The 25,937-nt window shown below is 44.7% G+C and overlaps 1 protein-coding gene across 4 annotated transcripts in view; it reads right to left on the reverse strand.

The window, feature by feature from the left end:
* Positions 1–25,937, reverse strand: part of Atp8a2 (ATPase phospholipid transporting 8A2) — a 542,501-nt gene that overhangs the window by 459,872 nt on the left and 56,692 nt on the right. For 2 of the 4 annotated variants that reach the window (XM_075950134.1, XM_075950131.1), the window contains exon 2: positions 303–447. In XM_075950134.1, the coding sequence (XP_075806249.1) occupies positions 303–447 (145 nt within the window). Of the gene's footprint in view, positions 1–302; positions 448–577; positions 728–25,937 lie in introns of those variants that run through there. The other 2 variants (XM_075950132.1, XM_075950135.1) reach the window with 2 other exon arrangements.

Raw genomic sequence — 25,937 nt, forward strand, 5'->3', positions numbered from 1 at the left:
ACTGTGGGGATTCTTGGAAGGCAGTCCAGGCAGTGGACACCTTCACTTTTTGGCATTAGGATAACTTCTGCGGGGCCCACAGAGGGACTGGGCACAGCACTGCAAAGGAAGAGGACACAGCAACTGTGCTCACATGGCCCAGTGGGTGGGTACCGAGTGTGGACCTCTGGGCTCGTGGTGGGTGCAGGAGGAAGAGATGCGAAGTGTTGGGGGAAGCAAGTAGACTAAGGGTTGGCAGGGTGACTGAAAAGCCATCCCATGAAGGTGAGCGCTGAGCTTCCCCCAGCTGCAGCTTCTCCTACCTTATCTGATTGTTGCAGAATTTGTTGAGATGAGATTGGTTGAGATAAATTATGCGGGCCGGTGCCTCTAGCTGGTCTCCAACAGACGTGGCCCGGGACATCTCATCCTCTGCCTTCTTGTAGCCCGCAGAAGAACGAACGGGTCCTGCAGATGAGGCGCGGGGCAGAAAACAAAACACAAAAGAAGTCAGCCTCCAGGCCCGAGGCTGCGAGCGCGCTGCAGGCGGGGACCAGCCGCAAAGGATGCTCTGGAGAGACTAGGGCTGCCTATGTACCTTGGCTGCCCCTGGAGACTAGACTGTAGCCACAGCCGCCAAGGCAGCAGCGGCAGGCCCAGCCCCACCCAGCCGGGCTTTGGACCTGTGAGTCCCCACCCCTCGGTGACTTGAGACGCCCCACCTCGACCTGTGAATAGGCCCCACCCCTGGGACCCCGCCTCGCCGTGGATTTGCCGAGGTCCCGCCCCTGCCTGACGCCCTGCCCCTCTGTGGACCAGTAGAGTCCCCGCCCCTCCTCGGAAGCCCCACCCAACCTGGACTTGTGGAGAAGGTTCCCCAGGCTTCTCTAGATCTGGTCTTGCCAGAGACCTCACCCCGCCCTGGACCTTCAGGAGGCCCCGCTAGCCCAATCCCAGCGCTCCGGTGCGTCTCGGCAACCCAGAGCGCACGCGAGGATGGAGTTGGCCGCGTTTGTAGCTTGCGGTACCCGCGCTGGCCAGGCAGGTGGGGGGCGAAGGCAGAAGGGCCACTTTAGATTGTCTGAGACCTCTCTAGCCAAGGGAGTCAGCGGTAAAGCCAGAAGACATCCACCTAGCCGAAGGACTCCACTCAGAAGCTGAGTTTTGGGCCCTAGGGAGATGCCCCAAGTGCATTCATCCCAGAAACGGGAGGTGAAAGCACCTCTGCGCTGTGGCATCAGAGTCCCGAGTCAGGTGGGCAGAACTTGCTCCCACCGCCATCCTTCAGAGTTCTGCAGCTGATGTTCACAAACAAGTCAGATCATCCCAGCGGCTCAATTTCACCATGGCCAGCTCCGGTCCAGAGCACGAGCTCTCAATCTTAAGTAGTTTCCATGGTTCCCACACAAGCTTCCCTGTCTCCCAGTTCTATAAAACTGATAGCAAGCCTTGTCTCGAAGCTTTGAGTTAGCTAAACTCCCGGGCACTTTTCTTGAGGTGTATGCAGAAGGATATACACACTGCACTCATGCAAACACACACACACACACACACACACACACACACACACGGAGAGACACACATACACACAATCTCCAACTCTGCGGGTGGAACTTTGTTCTCCTTAAATATTTATCCAGCTAATACCATCGTCCTCTCTACCTAACAAAGAGGTGTATGTTGCACTTCATTCAAAAAGCGTGCATCTTACTGGAGTAAACTTCCACTTGCTAGCTACACAGAAACCTGTTAGTGACGTGGAGAAAATCTGGAAGACTAAAGGCTGGGTTAAATCATCTTAAATTGACTGTAAGGATTACAATCCTTAACATGAAAAATGGGAAATGAAAGGCAAAGTGAGTGTCCAGAGCTGACATGCTATTAGACTAGTGAAGAAGGGTTAAGCCTGCAATAGGGTAATGCCCAGAGCAACGTGGTAGGTTCAGGCTTCGGTGCTCACGCTTGGGTTCACAAGCCAAACACACCTGCTTTCTGCTTCTTCATGAAAGGGTGCACCACACCCAGGCTGTTTCTTACTGCAGGACCAATCCCCTCACCGTTTCCCCTTTCGCCACCTGCTTTCTAGGGTCTGCCCTGGCCAGAAGACACTGCCAAGCCCTCTCATTGCAGAGAGGGGGTAGCAGGAAACAAGAGTGTCTACTTCCATCCTAACTACCCCATCAGCTCTGCTTCCTGGATTTCAATCAAGGAAGAATAGGCTTTGTTTTGTTTTGATTTAGGTTTCTTTTATTTTCCTCTTTCTGCAGGCTAGGAATAGAGCCCAGGGCCTTGTGAGTGCTCTACCACTGAACCCTATCCCCAGCCAGGCTGCATTTTAAAGCCCCCGCTACTTGCAGACAGATGGAGACTATTTTTGTGACTAGTTGGTAGAAAAGGACAGTTTGTCTCTCTGCCACTTAACCTGTGTTGTTTTCTGCCTCAGCGTTCATTACATCACCTGATAGTATTTATCGGCGATGTTTTCCCAGACCCAACAGCCCAAGCTCCAGGACAGTAGGGATCTGTTTTGTCTACTACAGTCACCTGAATGAGACTCCCAGAGTTCCACAACCTGCCACGTGATGGGAACCCATAAAAGATGGCTTTGAGTTTCCCAGATAGACCTACGTGATAGGCACAGAGGAGGAAAGCCCTACCATTAGCGTGGATCAAACAGTCCGTTGCCAGGACTGCACTCACTTCGTGGCTCTCCATTCCTCTAAGCATCAATTCCATGAAACCCATATCACCAAGGGAACGTCCACTGTCTCCTACTTTGTGGACCACATAGTTCCCGATTCTCCACTGTACGGCTTTGTAAGTGATACCCATAAGCAGCCACACCTGAAAAGTCAGTTAGATGCTGCTAGGATCACAAAACAGGAGGTCTCGCCTCTTGTCATCAAAAATATCAAGTAGCTTAAAGAATCAACTGACAGTCTACACCATTAGAGCTACCTAGCTGTGAGTGACAGCTTTAACCAAGTAACGAAGAGTGGGATTGAAGGGTGAGCGAGGTCAGAGGTCATGACTTTCTGCTTTGATTGGAGAAGTGGTTGGAAGATATAAGACCCTTACAGGCTGGACATGGACCCTTATGTTAGGAAAGAGGAGGGCATTGTGGATGAAAGCCCAATTGAAATAATAAGTAGACAAAAGTTGTATTGGGGGCCGACTGAAAAATAAATCCGTGTTGAGGGTTCAAACTGAGGAAGAGCAGAGAAGAAATTCTGGGAATACAGCCAGGGCAGACTGCAGATGACATACAGGGTCTAGAAGGGCACAGACAATGTCGAAGCAAGAACGATGAGCGTTCATCAGCGATGGACAAAGTAGCAGGAGACAGAAGCGAGCTGGCTCTATAGAGATCCACTGTGCAGTCTAGCTGCAAGCCAGTAAGTGCATGGCTTGAGTGAAGAATGAAAACCATCCCAGGAGGAAATGGTAAGACTGTCTTCTGAGAGAGGGAAACTGGTTGTGTGGGTTATAAGGGGAGAGAATGAGTTACCTGAGGTTTAAAGCAGACTGGGACAAGATAGAAACAACACAGCAATGGCCGGCAGTTAAGAGTACATACTACTCTTAGAGAGGACTCGAGTTCGGTTCCTAGCACCCTTGTTAGGTGGCTCAAAATGGCCTGTAAATCCAGTTTTAGGCAACTTGATACTTCTGGTCTACGTGGGCACTTGCAAGCATGCGACATATTTACACACACATAGGCATGATTAAAAATGATAAAAGAATGAGAACAATAGTTTACCCAACATTTACAATCTGATAAGTACTAATAATGGCAAAAGATTATTGACACAAATATGAGGTGAAAGAACAAGACTGACATTGAGTCTCCCAAGTTCCCAGCATGCCACAGTGCTGATCTTCCTTTACCCACCGGAGCCAGACTGGGAGATTTGAGTCTATGAAGAAACAGTCAAGAGTTCCCTAATGCCAGGATTCAGATAAATTCTTCTACTGCCATGACCTCATCTTGACCTACCCCTGAGCTGGAAGATACGTTTTCAAAAGAAAACAAATTTGTATTGCCTAAAGGGAACACTGCGCCATATATAGCAGAGCCCATTATGGTGAAGGTTTCAAATTTGGACTCCTGAGACAAACCCTGAGTTAATGCATTTTGCAGATACCACCGCACAAAAGCCAAGTGTATGCTGATAACTCCCCCAAATAAACAGGCACAGTGTCAGCAGATAGAGGGGGTCAATAAATACGTGGTAGATGAGAAAGAAACCAACAGGAAGGTAAGGGATTAAGAGAACAAGACTAGGTGAATTGACAAGCGCTCAATTTGCACCCACAGAAGAGGACAATCGCAGAGGACCACCCGCAGAGGACAATCGATGGCCCAGGCTTTGAGGAACTCACCTTGCCTAACCCTGAACAGTGGCTACCACATCAGCAGCAGTCGTAAGTTTATGATGGATGAATGCATCTAAACCTAATGGATCAGATACCTCTGGAAGGCACTTATCCATCATGGAACCATGGACTTCTTCCTTCTCAGGACATTGAGACATTGAACCCTTCTCCTCTCAGGGACAAGCCAGACACCAGCAGCCACATCCGTGCTGGGCAAGTCTGTGGACTCAGTGCAGTTCTCTGGACTGATGATGGCTAAATGCTCCAAGGTGACCCACAGTGAATTAGCTGGCACGGGAACCAGGAAGGATGGTCTCTGCCCGTGGCTGACCTGTGGGCACACTCTGGCAGGTCTAAAGGCTTCTCCTGCCCACCAAAGGGATCAGGAGACAGAGGAAGCGTTTCCTTTGAAATAAATATGAAGCAGTTGAGTTCCCCACTCCATCCCAGCCATGTTGAGGTCTTTGGTTTCCATGAGCTATACCCTGATCATTCCATCCATTACTCAGAACCAGGTATAGCAACTAATGCATGAAAGAGCCCATAGAGAACTTATGTTACCCTATAAGACAGGAGAGCAAGGAAAGTGAGCCAGAAAGAGCAAACTGCTATTCACTTATAGTTCACTCTCAAGTGTTCTAGATGTCTCAGACATAGGGCTCAGTAGATTAGTGGTACTCAACCTTCTGATGCTATTGTCCTTTATTACAGCTCATGATATGTTGACCCCCCAACCGTAAAATTATTCCACTGCTACTCCATAAGTTCAATTCTGCTACTGTTATGAATCACAATGTAAATATCTGATAAGCAGGACATCTGATATATGATTCCCCTAAAGGGGTCGTGACCCACAGGTCGAGAACCACTGCATTAGATGTTAGTGCTCAGACCTAGAGATGCTAGGTCCCAAGAAGACAGTCTCCATAACAACATTCCATCTGCTTGTGTGAACGAACCCTTAAGTTGTTGGAAGGTAACTGAGAGATGAGACATGATATCTGAACCAGTGATCATGGATGAGACAATGAGTGGAGAGAAGGAATGGGCAGAGGGGAGCCTGCTACGGTAGACACACAAGTGACTCCAAGCTCCGAGGGCACTGGATAGACAGGGATAGCCAACGAGCTGCTATAGCTTCTCCAGCCAGCCCTGCCCTCCTCTCAGCTCTGGCTCCTCTGTCCATCTCTTTCCCCATGCTAGTGGGAGGTGGCATCCACATGTGGTGGGAGAACATTCACTTCAGGGACCCACACGTCCCCTAGCATTTCACTCGCTTGTAACGCGTGGGTGATGGCAAGACTGTGGTGCTCACTAGTTAGGAAGCAGGACCACAAACCTCCCCTGCGACATAAGCAGCCAGAGGGGAGGAGGACGGCTCACTCTGGCCATCTTAGAAACCATGCTTTAACAAAGTGAAAACTCCTAGTGAGATTTATCATTTCTCCCCAATACAAACCAGAATAGTAAATATCTTGCACCTATTTATTATTTGATTACTTAAGGCTATGTAGCATTATGAATAATAGTAGCATAATAAGCTAAACAGATCCATGCAGTTAAGGGCTTTTAAGTAAGGAATTAAATGCAAAATGGAAATTAGCATAGCTAAAGTATTACAAAGTGTTTCATTGATGTAAGGAACATTTTGAGGGAAGACCCTTCATTCCAAATGGCAGCATTTTTCCCTAACATAATCAGTCAATATGTCCACAATTCCAAACAAGGCCCAAGACTTATCTAATAAAGCAACCCCTGTGATAAAGTCTTACCATCTCAAAGTAGGGATCTGGAGAAAGAAGAAGCCTAGTTTTCCTTACTCAAATTGTCTTATAGTCTGTAACTAGTTCTGAAAGTCTTGTGGAGGGAGAGGAAACAGAAGTAGAATCAGACCCGGCTTGGAAGGTAGAGAATTCGTCTGGGTATAGCATGGTGGTATGTTCCTATGATCCAAAAGACCAGTGCAAGACTTGAGTTTAAAGACAGCCTACACAACAAAATCAGAGAGATGACAAAAAAGAACCCATCTGGTATGTATATTGGGGTCCCAGGGAATATTTGAAACCCTTGGAACGTGCCGAGTGACAGGAACATAGGAGCCCTTACTATTCATGGTGGGTATGTTCATCCACTCTCGAATTTATGTTAAAAAGAGGGCTGGAAGTGGGCCTCTAGTTTTAGATGTATCTAGGCAATGCAACTAATGCCAACCACGTGATGAACAGTTCAAGACTCTGAATCAGGTCTATCAGCCCAACTTCCCAAAGTGTAACGCAGTCAGAGACTGAGCTCTATCATGCAGTCAGTGATCCCACATGGACACAGTGAAACCAAAAAAGCAAAAGGAAACAAAAGCCACTCTGGATACCCAAGTTCAGGCTAATGACACAGGTTGGTGGTTCATATTAATGTGGAGACAAGTGAACATATTACACCTCAGACTTGGGGTCCCCCACAGTGTACCCTACCACCTCTAATTGTGGGTGGTCCCGAGTTACCCTTTATAATAAACTCATTACAAGTGTACTATGTTCCTGAAGTCCCTGAAGGGCTTCATGAAAACTTGTCCTCTATATTCGGTTGATCAGAACTTCTGAGAGTCTGGGAGCCTCAGTTTGGGGCTGGTGTCACCAGGGAGTGCAGGCTTTGGTGTCTGTGTCCTCATCCTGTGACAATGACTTAATTCTGGCCAGTCATAACCACATTATAACCGTGAACTCTTTTTATCTTAGTGTGTGGAGGTGGAAATGTATGTGTGTGTGTGTGTGTGTGTGTGTGTGTGTGTATGTGTTATAGGTGCACACTTAAGTGCAGAGGCTAGAGGTCAATATCAGCTCACTTCTTCACACAATCTCCACCGTATCTTTTAGACAAAAACTTTGATTGGACCAGAAGCTTATCATTCAATTAGGTAACTAGCCAATTAGCTCCAGAAATGTTCCTGTCTCCACCCCTGAGCTCTGAGATTACAGAATCACATCTCAACTTGTGGCTTTTCTGTGGGAACTAGTGATCCAATTTCAGGTCCTGAGTCTTGTAGCAGCTAAGCCATGGCCCCTACAATTGTGAACTCTTGATGATGAACTCACAAACGAAGCCTTCTTAACAATCGCAAAACACCTTAGAGCACAGGCAAGACAGGACTAACAGCCAGCTTTGCAGGAACTTGAGTCCTGGTCCCCTTTCACAGGCTACCCTTGTGAGCCTAGCCAAGCAGCTGCCTGCTGAGCCCTGGTTTCCTCATCCACAAAACTGAAATCGATTATAGAAATCAAGGGTTGACGACTGTTTTTGAAAAGTGCAAGTCACTAATATTTTAAGCTTTGTGGGCCATGTGTGACCTCTCGTATTCCTTCTCCTCCTCCCACATCCTCTTCTCTTCCTTCATTTTTGAGCACAAACGTCTTTAAATTTTTTTCTTATTGTGTATTTCTTCAGAGTTTCCCAAATGCCCTTGTGTTAAAGGCTTGGCCACCAGCAGCGGCGTTATTGGAGGTGCTTTAACCTACTGGTGGGAAGGCCTAACGAAAGGGAGTTAAGTGGCTGGAAGGGATATGGGGACCCAGGTCTCTCCCTTTCAGTCACCATGAAGTGAGCTCTTTCTTCCATCATGGGCTCCTTCCATGATGCTCTGCCTTACTGCTGGACCAGAGTCCACAGGACCAAGCGACCATGAACTGAAATCTCTGAATACCTAGGCCAAAATAACTTCTCCTTACACTATGTACCCAGACATCTTGTCACAGTGTTGGAATGGGAACTGATACCCCTTTTACCTTACAGCTCAGCTTGCGCCTCCAAGCCACAGTTTGCTAAGCACTTACATAAGCAGTTTTTTTTTCAGTTAGATTCTACCCTAGCTCCACCTCCAAGAAATAATAGCTTGGATATTACCGCACACACTTCTAGCAGAAGTGACTATTTGGACTTTTATAACGAGGGATAAGAGATTAATATGTCTTTCCTCACTTGAAAAGCATACAAAGGTGGCTCTCCCTGTGTCTCCAGGCACACTTCCCATCTAAGGAAGCAGTCCCATGGCTGGTTACAGAGGCATGCACATGCGCGTGCACACACACACACACACACACACACCCTCCTCAAAGTTTCAGGCTCCGCTCTGGCTTCCACACCGTACTGACAAAGCTGTTTCGTGACTCTTGAGAACACAGGCACACAGCAGCAGCTCTGGTGCCGGGGAGCACTGGGGCTGATGAGCTCTCCTAATCAAGCAGACACAATGGAAATGCTGGGCAAATTCAAAACGTGGTTATTTTCGCCTTGGCAGACACGTTTCAGAGGCTTTTCAAGACCCCACTCTGCACAGACTGTTTCTCTCCAAATATCCACTCCCACCAAGAGTTCCAGAGCTCAGAGCACAAAGGGAAGATGACAGAGATGGGTCAGGGCTTCTTATTTCTGTCAACACTTACTGGATTCTTTTATCTTTTTTCCACGGGAACAAAGAAAATGCGGCAGAAGTAATTGCCTGTGGACTGTTTATGACTTGCAATATTGTGGACGCTGGATTCACTCAGTTATTAAATACCTCCTACATGTGAGGCATTCTGGTAGGCAGTGGGAGGAAGAAGCACAAGCGAAAGGCACAGCTTTCTGTCAACTCGACACAAGCTGCAGTCACTAGGGAAGAGGGGACCTCAATCGAGGAACTGCTTCCATCTGAGCATGTCTGTGGGTCATTTCCTTGATTAATGATTGACGTGGGAGGTCCCAGTCTACTGTGGGCGGTGCCATTTTGGGGCGGATGGGCCTGGGATGTACGAGAAAGTTAGCTAAGCAAGCCAGTAAACAGCATTCTTCCTCGGCTCTTGCTTCTGGTCCTACTTCAGTTCCTGCCTTGACTTCCCTCAGTGATAAACCTGGGCTGGGACAGGTAAACCAAAGAAACCTTTTCCTTCATGGTGTTCGTCATGTCAGAGAACCAAACTGGGACACCTTGGTTTCAATAAGACTTGCAATACAGGCTCCCGTCCCCAAAACCAGTTCTGTGTCTTCTGCTAACTCATCCTGTAGATTAAGCGAAGATAAATGCGCTTTTCTGGAAACGTATTCCATAGATAAACCCAAACTTTTAAAAAAAATCTATTTTTCATATTCTGAACTAAGAAGACTTTTTTTCTTATTCTAGGCTGGGTTAGCTAAGGATTAAATACAAGTGTAGTCACTTTTTATAGCAATCCCCTCTGTTAGGCGAGATTCTCCACTGCTCCTGGGACCTCAAGTCTGGGATACAGGCATGGGTATCAGCTTTCAAGCCCACTGAGAATCTCACAGGGACAAATCATCACCTGCTGCTGATACAGAAGGCTGGGTCCAAGATATTCCTCTCTGTTATAGACACCAGAGTCTACTAATGCTTGAGCCCCTTCCACAATGGCATACCATTTGAACAACACCCACGCCCATCCTCTCGCTCGCCTCCAGACCATGCATCATGCCTGACACAGCCTAAATGCATACGGACACTGTGCCATGCTTCTTGGTTATCTTCCTGACAGTCATTGTTGTTTTTAATACACATTTCCTATCCACGGTTGGCTGAACACTCAGATACGGACTCTGCCGGCACAGAGCACCAACTCCAGTTTCCAAGTTTATCCCACGAGAAGAGCGAACTCCTTGCTGTCACACATGTCGCCATTTCAACCTCCTTTCGCAGAAACATCGTTCCCTTTCTGACTTCAGCTTTTGACACGTGCTCCGGGAGGCAGAGCTCATGGTCACCCCAGCCACGTGTCTCCTCATGGGGCACAGAAGACATCTAGTAGACAAGCTGAGGGCTCGAGCCAAGTAAACACAGGAACCTCACCTTCACCCTTAACTGGGCACAGGAAGATGCAACTCCTCAAATTCTATGCAGCTACTCTGATCACCTCCCTCTCCCGAGACAGCTGGGAAAATGAAAACGTCTGGTTGCTCAGAGCTTACGCTATTGGGAAAGTTCGTGTGAGCCACTTTCAGCGTGTCTGATGAACGATGCTCTGGCTCCACTTCATTTCTCTTGTGTGGCTCCTTTAAATGATCCAGTGTAGATGCTGGGGAGGGACAGGGATATGAAGAAGAGCTGGGCTCCTTAGCAGAGTGCCTTCCGCCTCCTCTGGCCTACAGAATGATGATGACCCGTTCTTCCTGCTTGAATTCGCATCTACAGCCTTTGCACAGTCTGCTTGGCTTTATCAAAGGCAGGAGTGTCCCCAAGTGGCTCTGCCCCACCCATACAGACAGCTGCATCGGCCACCTCCTGAAGTCCTCTGCTCACAGCCTCGTTAAAGGGTCCCTAGGCTCAGCAGCTGTCCAGAAAGACCCTAAACCTCCAGTAGTCTGGCAGATCAGGAGAGCAAACCCTGTTGACCCTCACATCATCGTTAATTCTCTCCCACACCAGAGAAAGGAACCAAGACGCAATACCTGTGTTTTTTTCCTCCCCCCTCCCCTTTTAACTTCTCAAAGAGCAAAGGCAGAGGCAGCTTCTTCTGCACTCTCCTGATGCCATTCTCTAAGTGATGCCTAAAATCCCACTGAGGCACCTCTCTTTCCATGTAGAAAATGCCAGGTTCTGAACCGTCCAAGAACTTTGTATGTATGCTAAAGACTGGGAGATTCACAGGCGGCTCAAAACCAAAGGTTAATCGTCCGTGCCCCTGTGCTTCTTGACATGGTTTTTCTTCCCTGGGGAGATGGAGGCTCCAAGTCCGTGGAAGTCAGATGTCATGCACAAGGCAGATTCATTTTCTTAACTATCACTTAAGACACCCCAGCTTGCCATAGCGGCTCATCCTCACTGGTCACAGGAGCCCAGTATCCGCTTCCATCAGCGATCTTAGTGCAACTTCAGAGTGTATGTAGTAGTCAGACATTAGCAAGTCAGCGGAGGCCAGCTCGTCACCCCCATCCTCAGCACCCTGGCAAAACACACTTCCCCCAGTATTCTGGATTTTCCCGACTTTCTCACTGATTTGACATTTTGCGTATCACATTTTCTTCCCAGACACAGAAGTGAGAATGCTTAAATATAGGAATATCTGTTAAGGCAAAGGCAGAAGGAGTGTCTGCCTCACAATATCCTCAGCCCATTCAGCACCGTCAGACCAACCAGGTTTGCCATGTCACAGAGGGGCCACTTGCAATTACAACTCTAAAAAGCGCATCGGGCACAGCAGCACAGGCTTGTGACCCCAGCACTCGGTAGGTGGAATTCTAGTACAAAGCCAGGCTAGGCTACATAGTGAGTCTGAGGACGGCCTGAGCTACATAGGGAGACACGACCTCAGGAAAACAAAAATAAATGTGTGTCTTTTGTGGAGCCTACCATTATTCTAAGCACCCTATTTTCCCTGACCCATCTACTCCCTTCAACAGTCAATACACTCACTGTGGAGATCATTAACAATAAGGCAGCCAGTAATGAACCAGCCAGCCAACATCCAAATTTAATTTCCTGATTTTTATGAGAGTTATTTTATGACTGTTTCAAGGCGTATCCTAAAATCACAATCAGGTTTATTATCAGCTGAATCTTTTATCATTCTGAGTTCTTGTCTGAAAATAAAAGTTTACTACTGAAGTCTATGCACTAAAGACCAAGGAAAAGAAAATGAGAGAGAGAGAGAGACAGAGAGACAGAGAGAGACAGAGACAGAGAGAGAGAGAGATTCCACATGCTCACAGGCATCCAAGTTTAACCACTTTAAGCCCAGAAAGCCAACCCCAACTGCTAGAGATTAGCTACCCTGGAGTCAGGAACACACAGAAGAAAACAGGATGTCAGGATGCACAAAATATTGAAGACAAGCAGTTATCCATCCACGGGAAATTCTAGGCCTTCTGTGCATCAGTGCAGGAGTCAAAGTTGTGTCTGGGTACAGAAGAAAGGAACCTTGGACCCCGGGGGTGGGAACACAGGCTTGCACAACTACTACAAGGATGGGTCTAGAATTTCTCAAAAACACTGAAAGTAGGAACACCGTTGGATCCAGCGACACCACGTCTGAAGAAAGCAGACACAAGCACACAACAAGGGCACCTGCAGGCTGAGGATTGTCACGGTGTGAGTCACAATCTCCAGGTTACAGAACCAGCCTAAGGGCTGTCCATAGCGGGACGGGCTGAGTCAATGTGATGCGCATATACACAAGCGTATATGCACTCACCATAGCGTGACTCTGCCACAGAGCAGAGCGAGGCTGCGCCACTAGGAGGAGAGTGGATGGGAGCACAGAACATGGCCTTAAGGAGAATCAATTAGCCAGGCTTAAACCGGCAAGTGAGTTTCCTCTCATACGTGGAGTCTGGGAAGAAAAGACGTAAGAGTGGGAAGTGACTATCAGAACGGGGGCTTAAAGAGGGAATAGCAGCCACTGATCAAATTACATCAGATGCGGTGTATGCCACAGTGAAACCCATAATTTTGTGCAATTAACATACACTCTTAAAAATCCAATTTTTTTTTAAAAAAGGCTCTTGCATTTAAAGTTCTTCTAATCTGGTATGGAAACATGAGGGCCAGAAAACCACACAACACTGAATACTGAGTGCCGCCCTCCACCTGGAGTGCCTTTTCCTCACTCTGTGCCGTGTCTGCCTACAACCCACCATCAGGACATGGCTTAAGTTTTCTCTTCTCTGAGGTCCTATGCTAATAACCCAGTCCGGGTTAGATGCCCCTGCTCCAGGTGCAGCTGATACGGTTCCAAGAAACACCTTGCTACAGCTCGCACACCCACGCCACCCGTAGCCACGCGGTGAGTGCAGCAACACTCATGAAATGCTAGCAAGAGGCACTGCCAGGGATGAACGTCAGACAGTGGTCTCTTTGGCCACGCCTGTCCTCACTCTTGAGAGGGTTCGCAGCTCTACAATGCTCCCTTTGTCCATTATCCACTCTCGCCCTTTAAGAGTGTTTCACTCTATTCTGTGAGAAATGCTTAGTGTCCACACGATTGTATCTCACACGAGATCTTCCAGTGGGGATTGCAAGGACTGGGAAGCTGAGGGGGCACAGATCCCACTCAGCTGTAGTCGGACTCCCTTTGCCTTTCTGTACCATGGACAGGTAAGGACTGCCTTTCCTTGGACCATGGGAGTCCATCGCTTTGCTCTTACAGTATCCTGTGGTGTAGGCAACAGTCCTCCTTAGAGTCCTTGTCTGTACAACTAGCACTTGTCCTAAGCCCTTTTGAGGTTCTTTTCTATTATCAAGGTTAAATCCTGTGTGTATAGTCCCAATAATTCTATTAATGTCTCATCTGCTTTAAATGATCTATGCAGTCAAATCACATCAAAAATTACCATCACTTTAGGTGAACAGCTTTGGGATTGGATCTTGGAATTTTCATAGTAAAATGAGTTATTCCTATTACAATGTATCTTATTTTCTGATTTCACATTTATTTTTTTCTGATAATTTTTATTACTTTATAAATAATACCAATCAAAATTTAGCAAACCCTATTAGTCCTGGAGCCTGTGCTTAACTGTTGTATTAATTCTATCTCCTTACCTAAACAGCCAACTTACCCTCAGATGGTCCTATGGTGATCTAACTACATCTATCTGGGGTCGCCTAGATTATCCTCAGACATGAAAATTGGCAGGGATGAAGGCTCTAAACCCTTCTATGACCCTTATCATATGAGCCATATCAACTGGACACCATCTCCTACATGATTCAAGGTCCTCAACTCCTGAAGGGGGTTCTTGGATACTGGCAGGCTTGTAGGTCACCGGGAATGGACCCTCTTCATATCAGCAGTGTGAAAAGTGGGAATGGAAACCACAGGACTCTGTTTACTACACAAAGCACAGGCTGTCCAGGTTATGACAGCCAACTCTCTCCTGCCATAGAGTCACCACAGTTATTCCAGTCAACTCTCTGTCACTATAACAAACACCAAGAAATACAAGGATAAAATGAGCCAGGTGGTGGTGGCACACGCCTTTAGTCCCAGCCCTTGGGAAACAGGCAGGTAGATCTCTGTGATTTCAGGGCCAGCCTGGTCCACAAAGCAAGTTCTAGGACAGTCAGGGCTGTTACACAGAAAAACCCTGGCTTGAAAAATTGAAAGAAAGGGAGGAAAGAAGGGGGGAGGATGGAAGGAAGGAAAAGGAAGAAAAGCAAAGGTTGATTTTTGACTCTCAGTTCCTGGCATTTTCAGTCCTGCCATTGTCTTGGGCCTATGACCACATCCCCAATACACAGTAGAAATTTCTGGTGGACCTCAACTGCTCGCCTCATAACCAGGACACAAGACAGAAAGAGAAAGAGTCTGGGATTTGACAGACTTCAGTTGTGGCCCAATCTCTTAAAGGCTTCATTCTCTTCCAATAACGCCAAGTAGGCCACCAACCCTTTAGCACACAGACCTTTGAGGTGGCTCCAAACCCAAAGAATAGGAATAGCCTAGGTAATTCAAGCCTAGGGTAATATCATATTTACAAACACATAATTCAAATAGGAGCAATAATGAAGATGATGATAATGATGATGATGATGATGATGACAACTTCATCCTTTACTCCAAGAATAAGGGGACAAGAAATTCATAAAAGTTGCTAGCTATGAGCACTTACTATGATTCCTAATCTCTTCAGTTCACATGACCCAGCCCATCTCTGGGTATTTTCCACCAAAGGCTTGAAGAAAGGATCTGGAGAAAATGATTGACAGCAGCAGAACTTCTGTGTAAGGCATAGCAGAGAGATGATGGCTGATGGTCATGTGTTTCAAAACCAGCTAGAGGAGAGGCCGCTCAATGTCCCTTGTCCAAAAGACAAGGGAATGTTGTGGAGATGAAAATACTAGAGAACCTGGTCTGAACGCTATACATGGTAAACATGGTGTGTAACATGCATAACTATGTGCTTGTGTGTGTGTGTGTGTGTGTGTGTGTGTGTGTGTGTGTGTGTATGATTTTCCACACGATGGCTTTAGTTCGCACCTCCTTGTCCCTGACCTGTACCATATGCTGAAATTGAAGAAACATATCATTTTCCTTATTCTGTGTGGAAATATGATGCCTGACCTCAGTAATAGCTGACCTGAATCAGTAGTGTAGCATTTACCTTCGCAATTACTTCCAAATGTGTGGATTCATCTCCTAAGCCCACATCTAACTGTCAGAGAATCCTAGCTATACCTGCACACCACACGCACACCCCGTAACTGAGAAACAGGTTCTGAACGCGACCTCCACCCTCCTCCTCCATGCTCATCTCGCCCCATCACTCCACATGCCGACACTACAGTAACTTCTTGCTCAGCCTCTACTTGCTCTTCCCCTGAGGAGTGACAGCCACACAGCAGCCAATAGGATTTTCAAAACATAGACCTAAGTCAATCACTCACCCAAGCAGACTGACAGCATCTGAGGCACCTCGAGTGGAGAGAAAACTCCTCGTTATCTAAGTTTTATGGTAGTATAACAAAACCTCAGGGCGGGTCATTTATAATGGACAGAAATGTATTTGCCCGATAGTCCTGGATGCTGGGAACTCCCTGTCTGAAGCTCCATGGGCAGCAGATCTTGCTATCCATCCCCTTACATGAAGGCATCATATGGGTCCGTGAGAGCAAATCAGGGTATCAGGCTCGCCTGTGATAAAGATGCCACTCTCAGAACGATGAAGCTTTCCCTCACTGATGGCATGAAGCCACTCGCAATAGCTGGGCCCCTATAACCCAACACCTCTCAAAGCCTATTTCTCCACGCTGCATTGGTGATTGGGTTTCCAACACAGACCTTAGGGTCTTCATTCAAGCCCCACCCCCAGGCTCTAATCTAAGTGCAAGACCTTCTCTGCTCGCTCTCTCTCTCTCTCTCTCTCTCTCTCTCTCTCTCTCTCTCTCACACACACACACACACACACACACACACACACACACACACATCTGGTTCACCCCTGCTCCCTTTGCCTACAGTGAGCTCAGCTGGGACTTCCTTCACATCTCCTGGTCTTTATTATTTGGGTCTCCAAACCCAAAGTCAATCTCCCCAAATGGAATTCTTAAAAGGAATATAATTTAACTTCATGTCACACGCAATTCATCATCCACGCAGCCCTGAGCTAGGTAATGCATAATTCAGCCTCTTGCTGCCCTTTGTTAGGAGGCTGCACATCTGTTGACTGCTGCTGAGAGCTAAACCCTCAGCCCTGTAATAAGTTTTCAGAACTCTATGGAAATGTCTGCACATCTGGCACAGAGGTTGTTAACACAGTCTCAGCACAGCCACCACACCAGATAGATATAGATATAGATAGATAGATAGATAGATAGATAGATAGATAGATAGATATAGATATATAGATATAGATATAAATAAAACAAGTATAACCCACAGTTAGGACCCCAATGCATGCTTTAGGAAACCTAAGACCATGACCCCAGACACTGACAGGCTACTGAGTAGAACAGAGCACAGCTAAGTAAATTGTGTAAATTTACTTACTATAATTACAAATTACGATGTGTAATTCTATCAGCAAGAAACCAATAAAGAGCCTATCAACTGAGATGGCTGTGGCCAAAGAAGGTTCAACATCGCAAAGGCACTTGCTGGACTCCTGAGCCAGAGCTAGCTTACTTCCTCGGGGTTTGCATGAGCCACATTTGTCCAAGTCATTCCTTCCAAGAACTCCTCGGTGTTCACACTCTTCATTCCACCAGGAGTGCTTCTGCACGGTCCCCTGCCGGGCCTGGATTGTGATCCCAAGGGTGCAGGCCATCAGTGTGTCCACCATTCCTTAATAGCCATGGAATTGCTGTCCTTCAGAATGCTAAATGCCATGTTTTCCATGTACAGAAATACCCACTAGACAAGAAAGCTTCTTTACCTACTGTGATGGGATAGTTTATCTTTAAAAAAAATTGCTGTACTAGATATTTGCATCAAATTTTTTTATTGTAAAAGGTACTAAATCATAAAGATCTTCACCAGACTCACAACTGGTCAAAGAGCAGAGAACAACTGTCTGTGGAATGATCCCCTCTTCCCAAGGCTCTGCCCCCCACGCTGCTAAAAGGAGGGTAGAAAGATTGTCAGAGCTGAAGTGTGGAGAGAACTGAGGTGAAGCAATGTCTTCTAGAAACAAGACCAGTCCACTCATGAACGCAGCAGTTGTGGTTACCTGCACAAGACACGAGCAAGATCAAGCCAGTCAATGTTCCGGCATGAATGGAAGAGGGGAACACGGACTCCACACCTAGCTGAGAACTACTGATGGTTGTTGGCTGCTAGGGAAAAGTAGTTTTCTTAAGGTTATGGTCCCTGGTAGGTTGTTCCAGCAGATGGCCCCAAATCTATGCACATATGGACAGCACTAATTGTATTAAGTTCCTTACCAAAGAGAAAGAGACAGACAGACAGACAGACACAGAAAGAACATCAAGTTGGGAAGGGAGATATAGAGGTGGGGAGATGGATCTGGAAGGAGACGGAAGCGGGAAGCTGGACATGATGAAATTCCTGGAAGAGAAGGAAGTAAACTGTGGGAAGTGTATAAAATAACAGCATGGTACTGGCACAAAAACAGACATGTAGATCAGTGAAACAAAACAGAAGACTCAAATAGCACACAAAACTACAGTCATTTGATATTTGACAAAGATGCCAAAAATACACACTTCTGAAAAGACAGCATTTTCAGCAAATGCTGCTGGAGAAATTTGTTATAAAAGGGTAAAATTGGACCTGTATCTGTCACCCTGAACAAAAATCAAATCTAAATGAATCAAAGGCTTTGATGTGAAACCTTAGACACCAAAATGCAAGAGAAAAACATAGGCAGTACCCTATAAGATAAGGCTGTAGGAAAGGGGTCCAAAAAGGAAACTCATTTGCCCAGTAATTAAGGCCAACAACTAATAAATGTACAGCAAAAGAACAATTTTATAAAGAGGAGGCCCATGGAATGGGAAAGATGCTTGCCAGCTATACATCTAATAGATGATTAATACCCAGAATACATGAAGAACTAAAAGTGCCAAGAATGAAGAAAACAACTGACCCAATTAAAAAGTAGGCTACAGATATGATCAGAGTTCTCAAAGGAATAAATATCTGAAAAAGTTCAACATCTTTAACAATCTAAAATGCATATATAGTACATGAGTATATGTATATATACAATGATGATGGTGATGGTAACGGTGGTGGTGGTGGTGGTGATGGTGGTGGTGGTGGTGGTGGTGATAATGGTGGTGATGGTAATGGTGGTGGTGGTGGTGATGGTAATGGTGGTAGTGGTGATGGTGGCGGTGGTGGTGGTGGTGATAATGGTGGTGATGGTAATGGTGGTGGTGGTGATGGTAATGGTGGTGGTGGTGATGGTGGCGGTGGTGGTGGTGGTGATAATGGTGGTGATGGTAATGGTGGTGGTGGAGATGATGGTGGTGATGTGGTTTAAAATTAGAATTCAACAGCAACACTGATTTCAGAAAGCCCATAAACACATGAAAATTAAACAATGCTTACCTGAATTATCAATGGGACAAGAAGAAAGAAAGAAAGAAAGAAAGAAAGAAAGAAAGAAAGAAAGAAAGAAAGAAAGAAAGAAATTAAAGACTTCTTAAAATTCAACGAAACTGACCACACAACACACACAAATTTATAGGACACATAAAAGCAGTATCAATGGGGAAGTTCATAGCCCTAAATGCCTACATAAAGAAGCTGGAGAAGTCCCACACTGTGGTGAATTAACAGAACATTTAAAAACTTTAGAACAAAAAGAAGCAAACTCACCGAAGAGAACTAGATCAGGAAATAATCAAATTGAGAGCTGAAATCAATAAAATAGAAACAAAGAAAACAATACAAAGAATCAAAGAGAAACGGTTCTTCGAGAAAAATCAACAAAACAGAAAAACCTTTATCCACACTAACCAAAAAGCAGAGAGAGAATATCCAAATTAGCATAATCAGAAATGAAAAGGGGGACACAACAATAGACACGGAGGAAATACAGAGGATCATCAGGTCATATTTTGAAAATCTGTACTCCACAAAATTGAAAAACTTAAAGGAAATGGACAACTTTCTGGATAAATATCACTTACCAAAATTAAATCAAGACCAGATAAGCAAATTAAACAGACCTATAACTGCTGAAGAAATAGAAACAATCATAAAAAGTCTCCCAACCAAAAAAAGCCCAGGACCAGATGGTTTCAGCTCAGAATTCTACAAAATTTTCAAAGAAGAACTAATACCAATACTCCTCAAATAATTCCACACAATAGAAACAGAGGGAACATTGCCAAACTCTTTTTATGAGGCTACAATTACCCTGACACCCAAACCACAGAAAGATAATTCTAAGAAAGATAACTACAGACCAATCTCACTCATGAACATTAATGCAAAAATACTAAATAAAATACTAGTAAATTGAATCCAAGAACACATCAGAACCATCATCCACCATGACCAAGTCGGCTTCATCCCACAGATGCAGGGATGGTTCAACATATGAAAATCTGTCAACGTGATCCATCATATAAACAAGCTGAAAAATAAAAACCACATGATCATCTCATTAGATGCCAAAAAAGCATTTGACGAAATACAACATCCCTGTATGATAAAGGTCTTGGAGAGAGCAGGGATACAAGGAACATACCTAAACATAATTAAGGCAATATACAACAAGCCAACAGCCAACATTAAACTAAATGGAGAGAAACTCCCAGCGATTCCACTGAAATTAGGAACAAGACAAGGTTGTCCACTTTCTCCATATCTATTCAATATAGTTCTTGAGGTCCTAGCTAGAGCAATAAGACACCAAAGGGAGATCAAGGGGATACAAATTGGAAAAGAAGAAGTCAAACTCTCACTGTTTGCTGATGATATGATAGTTTACATAAGTAATCCCAAAAATTCTACCAAGGAACTTCTACAACTCATAAACACATTCAGCAATGTAGCAGGATACAAGATTAACTCAAAAAAAAAATCAGTAACCCTCCTATACAGAGATGATAAAAGGGCTGAGGAAGAAATCAAAGAAACATCACCCTTCACAATAGCCACAAATAGCATAAAATATCTGAGTAACTCTAACCAAACAAGTGGAAGACTCGTATGACAAGAACTTTAAATCTTTGAAGAACGAAATTGAAGAAGATACCACAAAGTGGAAAGACCTCCCATGCTCTTTGGTAGGCAGAATTAATATAGTAAAAATGGCAATCTTACCAAAAGCAATCTACAGATTCAATGCAATGCCCATCAAAATCCCAGCAAAATTCTTAAAAGATATCAAAAGAATAGTATTCAACTTCATATGAAAAAGCAAAAAACCCAGGATAACCAAAACAATCCTGTGCAATAAAAGAACTTCTAGAGGCATCACCATCCCTGACTTCAAACTCTACTACAGTACTGAAAACAGCCTAATACTGGCATAAGAACAGAGAGAAGGACCAATGGAACCGAATAGAAGACCCGGATATCAATCCCCACATCTTTAAACACCTGATACTTGAAAAAATATCAAATAAAAAAGAAAGAATATTTAACAAGTGGTGCTGGCATAATTGGATATCAACATGTAGAAAAATGAAAATAGACCCATATCTATCACCATGCACAAAACTCAAGTTCAGATGGATCAAAGACCTCAACATAAAGCAGCTACACTAAACCTTGTAGAAGAGAAAGTGGGGAGTACATTTGAACGCTTTGGCACAGGGAACCATTTCCTGAATATAACCCAGCAACACAGACACTGAGAGAAACAATTAATAAATGGGACCTCCGGAAACTGAAAAGCTTCTGTAAAGTAAAGGACATGGTCAAAAAGACAAAAGGACAGCCTACAGAACGGGAAAAGATCTTCACTAATCCCACATCAGACAGAGGTCTGATCTCCAAAATATACAAGGAACTCAAGAAACTGGACACCAAAAGATGACATAATCCAATTTTAAAAAGTGGAGTACAGACCTAAACAGAAAACTCTCAACAGAGAAATCTAAAATGGCTGAAAGACACTTAAGGAAATGTTCAACATCATTAGTCATCAGAGAAATGCAAATCAAAACAACTCTGAGATTCCATCTAACACCTGTAAGAATGGCCAAGATCAAAAACACTGATGACAACTTATGTTGGAGAGGTTGTGGGGAAAAGGGAACACTTCTGCATTGCTGATGGGGAATGCAAGCAAGGGAATTCAACCCCTTTGGATGTCAGTGTGGCAATTTCTCAAAAAATCATAAAACAACCTTCCTCAAGACCCATCAATACCACTTTTGGGTATATATCCAAAGGATGCTCAATCGTGCCACAAGGACATGTCCTCAGCTATGTTCATAGCAGCTTTGTTTGTCATAGCCAGAACCCGGAGACAACCTAAATGCCCTTTCACCGAAGAATGAATGAAAAAAAATGTGGTATATTTACACAATGGAGTACTACACAGCAGAAAAAATAATGACAGCTTGAATTTTGCAGGAAAATAGATGGGACTAGAAAACATTATTTTGAGTGAGGTAACCCACACACAGAAAGACAATCACATGTACTCACTCATAGGTGGTTTTTAAACATAAAGCAAAGAAAGCCAGCCTACAAACCACAATCCTAGAAAACTTAGACAACAATGCAGACACTAAGAGAGACTTACATAGATCCAATCTACATGGGAAGTAGAAAGTATAAAAAGACAAGACCTCCTGGGTAAATTGGGAGCATGGAGACTTTGGGGGAGGACTGAAGTGGAGAGGGGAGAGGCAGGGAAGGGAGCAGAGAAAAATGTAGAGCTCAATAAATATCATGAATAAATAAATAAATAAATAAATAAATAAATAAATAAATAAATAAATAAATAAAGCTATAGACTTTTTAACAAAACCCCAGTGGCAGGCATTGAAACCTCCCTTGGAGATATTGGCCAGTGTAGCCCAAGAGAAGCCTCAGAAACATTACAGACTGTTGTGTAGCCTGCACAGGACAGACTTTCCTACACCATCCTGCTGTGTGAACTCTGTTCCCCTAGAGCTCTGTTTACTCCCGTGAGTAGTGTCTTCCCCAGCCAAGGAATGCCATGCAGTTCCCTCCCTTCCTTGCCATCAGTTCAGCTTAGCACACTAAAGGGCATCTTGCAAACAGCCCCCATTAGTCCACGAGACCCTCTGTATCATGAGCATATCTGATGAGAGTAATGAGAAATATTGTATGTTTTCCATTGTTTCTCTGCCCCTGCTTTGAACCCTGCACTATCTTGGAATAAAAGCTTCAGGAATGCCCAATAAAGGCCTTTTGAGAAGTATTGCCTGGAGTTCCCTGTTATGTTGATTCTTGAATTCCATTTCAACTCCTTGGCAACAGGCGCTGGAGGATGGAGATGCCTTGACTTCAATTCCTCAGCAGCAGTCACCGGAAGACCCTGATACTGTTGCCCTTGGTTTCCCTCCCTCCAGAACTTGAAGGCAAGACTATCACTGCTGACATCACGTACTTCAGTCACAAGAATTAGAGCAATGGAGCTGGGACTGACCGAGAAGCCTCATCCCTAAAGACCTCAGAGTTTCAATGGGGAGGGGGATAATTTCTACACAGGTATAAAGCCTACGGACCACAAAAAGGCCAGTTTGTCAAGGTATCCCCAATGGCACATCTTGTGAATGACCAGCAGCTGTCTAATTAGAATTAAGGCGCACTGGATAAGAGGATATCCATGCCTGGTACTGCTAACCTAACTGAGCATCAGTGGCTGGTAAGGTCAGAGGCCCTAGAGAAGACCCTAATACTTCTAGTTTCCTAAGCCAGACTAGTTTCTAACTCTATCCTAAAAACTCATATGCATGTGCAGATAAGTGTAATTCTCTGTGCTCATTAAAGAAAATCCTTGTACAGTAGATGGAGACCATTATGAATCCACAATGGTCAAAATGCAGAGCTCAACAGACTGCTGTGCCCAGCCCAGGTGACACATCTGCTGTGCAACCCCACATCCAAGGCTCAGGGAGCATCGCGGAAGAGGGGGCAGAAAGACTAAGAGCCATGGGACCAGGACGTCAGCTGGGAGATTGTGTCTTCTATATAGGACCGGGAAGCTGAACCCATAAAAATCTCAAAAATATGACCACCCCAAACAAGACCTGCTTAGAAACCTGAGTTTGGCAAGGCTAGAATGGCAAGAACCTGCAAAGCAGAACCCTGGGAAGCTATACAGAGCAAAGCCCTGGGGAAGAAATACACAGCGGAGCCCTAGGGAAGCTATACAAAGCAGAGGCTCCAGAGACATGCACAGATAGACCTGAATTTCTGCCCTTCAACCAGCACAGATTTACGGCAAATCTGTCAAGACCCAAGAAGGAATAATTACTGATAGTGGAAGAAAAAGGCCAGACTTTTAAGAGGCTCCAGGAACACACCTCACTGAGAGAAGTGGACTTAAGGGGAAGGCTACTCCAATCCTGCTGTATTACAGTTTACAGACTAGCCTCAACATGATCAACTGATCTGCAAGTAGCTAAGCCAGAAGGACGTACAAAACAGCAAACAGAAATCACCGAAACCCAGAGCTTTGTTTACAAGGTACAGAATTGGTCAAACAAACTGGCCTGAGAAGAAATCCCAAAGGAAACAGGTAACCCACGGCTGTGAGAAAACCAATGACAAAAAGGCTGCCAAGGGAAAGAGGGGTGGAGAGGCACAGCCTAAGAGGTGACCCCAGGAGAGTCTAGTGTGTGTGTGTGTGTGTGTGTGTGTGTGTGTGTGTGTGTGTGTGTGTGGAGTCTAAGGAAAACTAGAAGGTGGGAAGAAAAGTATATAAATATTTGAATAAATAATATGATCAGTTATTTTCAGATGGGATGAAAACTATAAATTCAAATGCTCAGAAATAATAAACACCAAATAAGAAAAATATTTTAAACACACACACATCTTGGTACATCATATTCCACTGAATAAACCAGTAGTAAAGAAAATAGCTTGTTAAGCCGGGCGGTGGTGACGCACGCCTTTAATTCCAGCACTCGGGAGGCAGAGGCAGGCGGATCTCTGTGAGTTCGAGACCAGCCTGGTCTACAAGAGCTAGTTCCAGGACAGGCTCCAAAACCACAGAGAAACCCTGTCTCGAAAAACCAAAAAAAAAAAAAAAAGAAAGAAAAAGAAAATAGTTTGTTAATAACCAGAGAAGACATGACATGTCAGAAACATAGAAGCCACACCCGATTTCCCAATCAGACAGGGAACAGAGTTTGGTGATCTATGGTACTACAGTGTGGTGCTCAGAGTTAGCGATGCTTTCCTAAGGGGAAGGGATGGCAGACCTACCATAACACAAGTAAGACGCTGAAACAACAGCTTCCAAAAGTTCTAGAAACTGCCAGTCTCTCATTCTACTCCACCAATCTTTCATACGTACAAAGGCTAACAGTGTTTATGAACCACGAAAAACGTCAATACACGGATCAGAAACTCAGATCACACACGCCAAAAGAAGACATGGGGTGGCTCAATGGCAGAGGACCTGGCCAGCAGGCCCAGGCCCTTGGTTCAGTCATGTTCATTTTTTTAATATTTAAAATAAGACACACATAGGAAAATGAGACATTCCCTTTAAACTTTTTAAAATATCATTTAAAAGAAAGATAAACCCAACAGTATATCATGGGACTTTAAAATACCCCAAAGGGAAATGTGTGATGCAAAGAATAAAAGTGGAATACGCAAAAGAATACTGTAATATACTCTTACAATAGGCATACATACATTTCATAAATGTTATTATAATATAAACATTATAAAATGGACATACAGAGAAAGGAAGAGACAAGTGGAAAAATTCATATAGGAAATCCTGAACCAATGATAAAAGCCAACAACAAGGCCGAGCGGTGGTGCGCACACGCCTTTAATCCCAGCACTCGGGAGGCAGAGGCAGGTGGATCTCTGTGAGTTCAAGACCAGCCTGGTCTACAAGAGCTAGTTTGAGGACAGGAACCAAAAGCTACAGAGAAACCCTGTCTCGAGAAACAAACAAACAAAAAAAAGAATAAAAGCCAACAACAAAAATCAAGGAGCTACAATTAGCAAACACAGGTTGGAGTTCAACTAAGGCACCTAAAATGCTCTAAATTTTTTTGAGACTATATTTTGATTACTTTCTCCCTTTCCTTTCCTCCCTCCAAACCCTCCCATGTAGGCCCTTTCTCCACTCTCCTTCATATTAAAATACTCTATCAATACTCAATCAAGAAAAGGAGAGGAAGGAACAAAGAAGGAATTAGACACATAGCAAACAAGCAGCCAATTGGTAATTTAAATCCAGCTACCCTTAGAACTACATTAAATATAAATGGTCCGAATATGCCAAATGAAAGTCAAACTGGACTAAACAAGAGTTTTCCAACTACAGCTCAATTTTTTGGCAGCCCACCTTAAATATAAGACCCAGATTAGTTAAAGGAAAAATGAATGAATATACTACACATAGCATCAAAAAGAGCTAGACATCATAAGTGGTAAGTTTAGGGTAGGAAGGATTAGAGTTAAAAGACTCCATTCATAACAGTAAGTGGTCAGTTCTCAAGAGGAATGAGCAAC

Source organism: Microtus pennsylvanicus, chromosome 15, assembly GCF_037038515.1.
Source record: "Microtus pennsylvanicus isolate mMicPen1 chromosome 15, mMicPen1.hap1, whole genome shotgun sequence".
Classification (NCBI taxonomy): domain Eukaryota; kingdom Metazoa; phylum Chordata; class Mammalia; order Rodentia; family Cricetidae; genus Microtus; species Microtus pennsylvanicus.